The 7,747-nt window shown below is 48.3% G+C and overlaps 1 protein-coding gene across 1 annotated transcript; it reads right to left on the reverse strand.

Annotated features, from left to right (window-relative positions):
- Positions 1 to 3,933: 3,933 nt before the first annotated feature.
- Positions 3,934 to 7,176, reverse strand: LOC145400506 (uncharacterized). The gene is made up of 4 exons (XM_080273030.1): positions 7,120 to 7,176; positions 6,634 to 6,983; positions 5,213 to 6,517; positions 3,934 to 5,041 (listed from the first exon to the last, which is right to left on the reverse strand). Exons 1-4 carry the CDS (start codon positions 7,174 to 7,176, stop codon positions 3,934 to 3,936), a joined length of 2,820 nt encoding a protein of 939 aa, XP_080129156.1.
- Between the last annotated feature and the right edge of the window lie 571 nt (positions 7,177 to 7,747).

The raw sequence follows: 7,747 nt of genomic DNA on the forward strand, positions 1-7,747 counted from the left end.
TAAGAACAAATCTCCTGTAATAACCTACCATTCCCAAAAATCTTTGTAGCTCTTTCCTACTTTCAGATCTGGGAAGATCATTTATAACCTGAACCTTAGCTGCTGGTGGTGCAACGTGTCCATCACCAATTATGTACCCAAGGTACTGAACTTTAGCTTGACCAAACTCACACTTTGATAAAGTAGCTACAAGATTAGCCTGAACCAAACGCTCAAGAAATTTACTGACATGGCATGGGTGATCTTTCCAGTTGTCACTGAAGATTAATACATCATCAATATAAACAACACACCCTGCCAAACCCTCTGTTACAACATTCATGAGCTTCTGAAATGTGGCTGGTGCATTCGTCAGACCAAATGGCATTACAGAACATGCAAAAGTCTTTCCTAGTGTTACAAAACATGAGATCTCCCTAGCACGTTCAGTCATAGGTACTTACCAGTATCCCTTTAACAAATCAAACTTACTTATGTACCTAGCCTTTCCGATCTTGTCTATGAAATCTTCAACGCGAGGGAGAGGGTAAGTGTCTGTTTTGGTTATCTGATTAACACTTCTGTAGTTGATGCAAAGCCGCTGTGACCCACCTGGCTTAGGGACTAGAGTGACAGGCGAACTCCACTCGCTCTGACAGGGCTCAGTCATCTTGTGGTCCAACAGGTAGCCAAGCTCCTTCTGTATGAGAGGAACTTTCACTGGGTTCACACGGTAAGGAGGCAGTTTAATTGGCTTTGCGTCTCCAACATCGACATCATGCATCAACACAGTGGTTCTTCCTGGAGTGGCACGGAATACTTGTGGGTACTCCTGCAGTAATGCCGAAAACTCCTGTCTTTCCTCGGGAGCTAGATGAGAAAACTTAGTCTGGAGATCATTCATGATATCAGGATTCTTCCCCAAACTATCACTCAGGCTCATACTGCATGGGAGAACTTCACTTGCAGACTCGGGTGGAACAGCTACAGTGCAGACTGGATTATTTTCGTCCCGCCTGTGATATAACTTTAGCATGCTGATGTGACAAAGTTGCTTGTTCTTTCTACGATCTGGTGTGGCGATGACATAGTTGACATCACTGAGTTTCTTCTCCACGAAATAAGGACCACTAAACTTTGCTTGAAGAGGTCGCCCATGCACCGGTAGCAGAATCAAAACCTGATCTCCTGGCTGAAAGTGGCGTAACCTGGACTTCTTATCATACCAAGTCTTCATCTTCTCCTGAGCAGCTCCTAAATTCTCTCTCGCCAGCTGTAAAGCAGTGGACAGCCGTTCTTTGAACTTCATCACATACTCCAGCAGGTTGACGTCATTTTCCTCCGACAGCCAGCATTCCTTGAGTAGCTTAAGGGGTCCTCTTACTTCATGGCCAAACAGTAGTTCAAAGGGTGAGAAGCCCAGTGATTCATTTGGAGATTCTCTTGCGGCAAATACAACGAATGGAAGACCTTTATCCCAGTCTTTCTGATGTTCCAAACAGTATTTCTTGAGCATCGATTTGTGTGTTTGAGGATATCTCTCCAACGCTCCTTGGGTCTGGGGATGGTAAGCTGAAGACGTGATCTGGGTGATGCCCAACTCTTTCAGAGACTGCTTGAAAACATTTGACATGAAATTACTTCCCCGGTCTGACTGTACCTCCTTGGGCAGACCAAACTTTGTGAAGAACCCTAGCATTTCCTTAACCACGTTCTTTGCTGAGATATTTCTAAGTGGAATGGCTTCAGGATAACGAGTAGCCATATCAATCAGGGTCAACACATAAGAAAATCCTGAAGAAGTCTTAGGAAGAGGGCCCACAATATCCACCAACACACGGGTGAATGGCGCCTCAAAAGGAGGAATGGGAACTAGAGGTGCAACCTTTTCGGTCTGATTACACTTCCTCACAACTTGACAGGTGTGACAAGACTTACGATACCAGGAAACATCTCTGAAGATACATGGCCAGTAGAAGTGTTTCAAAATGTGTGCCACAGTCTTCCTCACTCCAAGGTGTCCTCCCAAACTGGAATCATGAGCCACTCTAATGATATCCTGCCTACAAACACAAGGGATGACAACTTGATGTATAACCTCCCATTCACAGTCGGCTGATGCTGTTGGGGGTCTCCACTTTCTCATAAGTATTCCTGACTTTATATAATAACAAGTAGAAGCACCAGCTGACTCTTCCTCATTGCAAGCAGAGTTAGCTAGACCTTTTAACTCAGGGTCAGCAACCTGCAACTCAATCAACTCTTGACAAGACAAATTATCAACACTACGGGGTACTGCCTCATCTGGTGAGTGGTCCAAATTAGCAAGAAAAGTGTCAGCTAGGATAACATCATCATCATCATTATCCTCTAAGTCACCAGTAACTTTAGACTTAGCCCTAGTGACAGCACATGCAGAGAACACATCAGGGATATCACAATCCTGGGTCGCAGTCACTGGTTCACTAGACAACTGAGGAGCTGGACACACTTGACTTCCAGCAATATCATTTCCAAGTAAGAAAGTTACACCTGACATTGGGAGTGTCTCAACCAACCCAACCATAACGGAACCATTAACAAAACCATACTCTAAATTCACTCTGCACAGAGGGACAGAGAAGTAATTATTCCCTACACCTTGTAAGATTACAGTTTCATCAGAGGAATTAACATTAGAGCCTAGAACACTGGTCAGCATAAGGGATTGGCAAGCACCTGTATCACGATATATTTTAACTGATTTCCTGTCATTACTGTCCAGAGGAATGACAAAACCATCAGACAGGAAATTAGCACATGAACTCTTGAGAGTGTCACCCACGTTACTGCTCAAAAGAGGAGCTTCATGAGAATTTAATTTACCCCTCAAAGCAGGTTCAATTAACTCTGTTAAAGAATTCTGGGAACTCTCAAGGGTGGACACTAGACCAATTGACTGAATATTTAAAGACTCCTTTTTGTTCACATCATGCTGTCTCCTGAAACATTTCTCCGTAGTATGACCAAGCTTACTACAATAAGTACATTTACTTTTCTGAAATCTAGAGGTGGAGCTGGTATTTATTTCCTGAGAAACATCATCTTTATTCTCTTTCCTGTTACCTGTACTCTGAGTAGAGGCAACGTACTTACTCTCAGTTTTCCTTTTTTCTTTAGAATATCTCTTGTGAGTGAGAACATATTCATCAGCTAAAACTGCAGCATCAGACAAATTATCTATTCTTTTCTCATCAAGATATAGGCTTACATTTTTATTAATACCCCTTTTGAAGTCCTCCAGTAAAATCATCTGCTTAAATTTATCAAAATCGGAATTTACATTCTTAGAATTTAACCACTGCTCTAACAGATCTTCTTTGATTTTTGCATACTCAACATGGGATTGCTTATCTTGCTTATAAGTTGTCCTAAATTTTACTCTATAGGCTTCAGGAACAAGCTCATGGGCCTTAAGAATCAAGCTCTTAACTACTTCATAATTATCAGGTTGATCCTGAGGCAAAGATGCAAAAGTTACTTGAGCTTTACCGGTGAGAACAGTTTGAAGGAGTACTGGCCAATACTTTTTCGGCCAATTAAAACCTGTAGCTACCCTCTCAAACAACTGAAAATACTTTGTTAAATCAGATTCATTAAAAGGAGGGACAAGTTTAACATCGTTCGTTCGTTCGTTCAAGATTTCCTGCACCCGTGGTGCAGGCCGGGCCATACATTAGCCCAGTCAGTGAGCACGGCGTTAATATATAAGTGGTAGAGGCAGCTTTGGCAGCCCCTCGGCTGTGTCTTAATTCTAATTAAGTAGGAAGATACACACACATACACACAGACAACCACACAGTTATACATATATACACGTACTGACATCCATATGTACCGACACACAGACACAATACACACAGATGTACACATGTATATATGGACAACAACACAGGCACACCCTAGGCATGCATGCTAGGTGGGAGGGGGAGCAGAGCACACAACTTGAGTCAGAACAGGGAGGGGAGTCGTGGCTACAACATAGGCTGCGGCATAGCGGATGGTATTTGTTGATCTTGCAGCTGCATGGGTACGGGGTATGTCTGGATTGGGGAGAGGGTGTCTTTTTCTGATTTGGGAGGTGGCAGGACATCTGAGGAGGTAGTGCAGGAGGGGGAAGGGAGTGGTTATTTGGCAGTATTGACACTCAGAAGCAGGGTCGGCATCGTCGTCCATAATCTCAGAGAGACAGTTATAACCAAGGCGAAGGCGACGCAGACGATTAAGTGTGTTTGTGTCATACTTGGCATTAAAAGGCAGGGACTTGTACTGTGTGGCTGCAGCATACCATCTGGCAGAGGGAGAGCCCAGTTGTACTTGAAGACGGTGATCTGCTTTATTTAAAATGGTTGCCTGATGGCTGATAGAACGTTTAACCTGGCTGAAGCTGGTTGGTAGTTCTAGGTCAATATTCGGTCTATCTAGAGCGATCTTTGCTGTGCGGTCAGCCTTCTCATTCCCAGCGATGCCGACATGACTTGGGATCCAGTTGACAGTGATCGTTCCCCCTGCATTGCAGATTTCCGTGGCTGTGTTGAGAATGTCGTATATAAGTTTGGTGTTATCGGTGTGAGTTTGTCGGCGAAGTGTATGAATGGCTGAAGCTGAGTCCGTGTGTATGATGGTGGGAGATGTAGGGGCGTGCTCTAGGACGTCAGAGAGGGCAGCAGAGATGGCTGCCAGTTCAGCTTGAAGGGTGGAGGCCCCGTCTGTGATGCGCAAGCTGTGGGAACGATCTCCACATACAAAGGCTGCTCCTGCCCTGGAAGACGTAACCGAGCCGTCAGTGTAGTACGTGGCCGAGTCAAGGACTGCGAGGGAGGCGATTTGTTTGAGGCCCTCTTGACGCATCAGTTGGGTGGGGGTACAGTTCTTGGGTGGAGAGCGTGGGATGATGAGATTGAACAGAGGGGGGCTCCAAGGAGGCTGGGCTTGGTAGGTGACGGCAGGTCCAGCTGAGATCTGTACAATGTGATCAGCCAGGTTGTAGGTGTGAATAGCGCGCGCGGCACTGTGAATCCAGCTGTGTGACAGTAGGTCAGGGTGGAGATTGACTGCTGCTACAAGTCGGGGCAGGAATGGGAGGAGAGGCGTTGTGGGCTAGCTTGGCCGCGAGCCCAGCCATTCTAGCAGCTATGCGGAGGTGTAGTGACTCCAGGTTGCATTCAAATCGGAGGTTGCAAGGCGTGTCCACATGGGAGCTCCAGTCATAATTCGCATAGCATGGTTTTGGATGACCTCGAGTTTGTCAAGCAGTGGGGAGTCAATAGTAGGCAGTGCTGGAGCTGCGTAGTCAACCAAGGCTCGGATGGTCTGTGTATAAAAGAGGCGGAGGACTTTGTAAGTAACTCCCCTCCCCTTTCCTGCCAAAGACCTCAGTGCATTAATGCGGAACCTCGTTCGTTCTCGGAGGTGGGAGACTTCTGGTTTAAATGAAAGTCTTGAGTCGAAGATGACTCCGAGATATTTGTGCGTGGTGACATATTCGATTACAGAATTGCCAAGGTGGAGCTGGTCTGTAGGAGGGTTTATGAGGAAAGGGAGGGCCTTAGTTTTACAGGGGTTGATCTTAAGGCCCAGCTCTGTGCATTTCTGGTGCAGTCTCGACAGGGCCCTCTGGGCTTGAACATAGTAGGGGCCCCCATGGATGACCAAAGTTATGTCATCTGCATAACAGAGGAGACGAGCTCCAGGGCCTAGGTCCACTTGCAGAAGGCAGTCTATTATGATGTTGAAGAGTGTTGGGCTTAGAATGCTGCCCTGTGGAGTGCCATTCATGTGTTGGTGTTCAGAGGACGTGTGCCCCTGGAAACGTACTGCTGCTTTTCGACCCCGGAGAAACCCCTCCAGCCAGCTTAAGAGACGACCCCTGACACCCCTGCTTGCAAGGGCTGCCAGAATGACATCTAGGCACGCAAGCTCGAAGGCCTTCTCCAGATCAATGAAGACAGCTAGGCCTCTGCCGCCACGCAACTCGGACAGGAACGAACTCAGGCACTCGGCAGTCCCCTTACCCCTGGCATAGGCAAAAATATGGCTGTGAAGGTCTGGCAGGAGCCAGGTGAGTCGCCGGAGCACCATCCTCTCGGCAGTCTTGCATAGGCAGCTGAGAAGGGAGATGGGCCTGAAGGTGGTGGGGTCAGTTGGTTTGGGGATGGGGTGAATGGTGGCAGTCTTCCACTGATCTGGGAGTTTGCCCATGGACCAGGAATGGTTGATTAAATCAAGGAAGGCAGATCGTGCTGTGGTGCCAGCATGTGCGAGCATGGAATATGTGATACCATCGGGGCCCGGGGCAGTGTCAGTGCTAGTTTTGAGCGCGTTCTCTAGTTCATGGATGGTAAACAACTGATCACAGTCTGCTGGGGTGGTCTTGCAGGTGTGTATCAGTTCTGATCTGGCTTGGTGTAAGGCTTCTTGCTGACGTCTAGTGTCATCAGGAAGCTGGGTGGGAAGAGGTCCGCTGAGCGAATGCAGCTGCCAACCTTTCAGCCTCTCTCTGTGGGTCGGGATGAGAGGGGGACTAGGTGGATGTGGGTTAGAGACAGTAATCAGCTTCTTCCAGATACTCCCCAGCCGTGAATGGGCCCTAGGGATCGACACCATTCCAACCACCTTTCTTCCTTGATGTCGGCCTTTTCGGATATGGAGTGCCTGATGACAGCTTGAAGGTGGGCTAGGCTGTCAGGTGTTGGGTTGGCTCGGTGGATCTTCTTGGCTCTGTTAAGACGCCTGTTAAGTTCCTGCACTCTGGCACAATAGAACCAGTGGTCCTTATGGAAGACTTTTGGTAGGGCGGTTTTGGGGATGGAAGAGCCTGCTGCTGTGCTGAAGGCGTCTGTGAGTAGAGTGGCATGTTTTTCCAGGTCGACTGGGGAGGTGAATGCTGCTGTGTTCTCCAGTGTGGCAGTGAAGTGTGACCAGTCTGCTTTCTTGGTGTTCCACCTTGGTGGGGGCCCAGAAGGCTTGGGGAGTGGGGCCACATGAATGGTAGTGACAATAGCATGGTGGTCAGATGTGAGGGTGGGGTGCAGTTCCCAGGTGCTAAGGGTAGTCAGGCCAGAGGAGACAGAAAGAGAGGTCCAGCCTGCCTCCTCGTACATGTGTTGGTATGGTGGGGTCGTTAAGGAGAGCTACATCAGGCACCTCTTCCAGCATCTCGGCTATATGGCGGCCAGCAGTGTTAGTGGTGGACCTGGACCCAAGACTGGGGTGGTGGGCATTGAGGTCGCCGCCGATAAAAAGTCGTGAGGTAGCAGAGAGAGTGGCAACTTCTCCAAGGTTAAGGTCGGCATTGGGGGGGCGATAGATGTTGAAAATGAGGAGGTGGGTATCGGCCAGGGTGATGTCAATTCCCTGTATTTCGATGTGGTCACCACAGTCTGGTAAGGGACTGATGGCTGTGGCTGGGATGTGGCTGCGTACAAGAATTGCACAACCCCTAGGGCCCCCTGCAGAGCTGGAGAGGAGGAAGGTAGTGAAGCCTCGCAACCTGAAAGGTTTGAGAGGTCGGAGCAGGGTCTCCTGGAGGAGGAGGATGTCAAGTCAGTCCCTGTGGGCTGCTTCCTCCAACAAGTGGCGCTTAGGCGATGCTCCTTGGATATTCCATTGGAGAATTCGTAGTGTTGGGATGGTGGGGGTGTGACTGGGGTCTGGGGGAGGGGGAGGGATATCCCTCAGTCGTCCATTACTGTGCGTGATGGTATGGGGGACCGTGAGCGAGGCCTGC

This window comes from Coenobita brevimanus, chromosome 52 (genome assembly GCF_032717465.1).
Source record: "Coenobita brevimanus isolate Jiangsu-jjx chromosome 52, ASM3271746v2, whole genome shotgun sequence".
Classification (NCBI taxonomy): domain Eukaryota; kingdom Metazoa; phylum Arthropoda; class Malacostraca; order Decapoda; family Coenobitidae; genus Coenobita; species Coenobita brevimanus.

Coding starts and splice junctions, on each gene's coding strand:
- LOC145400506 (XM_080273030.1), bottom strand. CDS start 7,176: ATGCTGGAAGAGGTGCCTGATGTAGCTCTCCTTAACGACCCCACCATA. Junction 6,984..7,119: donor ACCCCACCATACCAACACAT/GTACGAGGAGGC, acceptor CCACTCCCCAAG/CCTTCTGGGCCCCCACCAAG. Junction 5,042..5,212: donor ATTATGACTGGAGCTCCCAT/GTGGACACGCCT, acceptor ACTGTCACACAG/CTGGATTCACAGTGCCGCGC.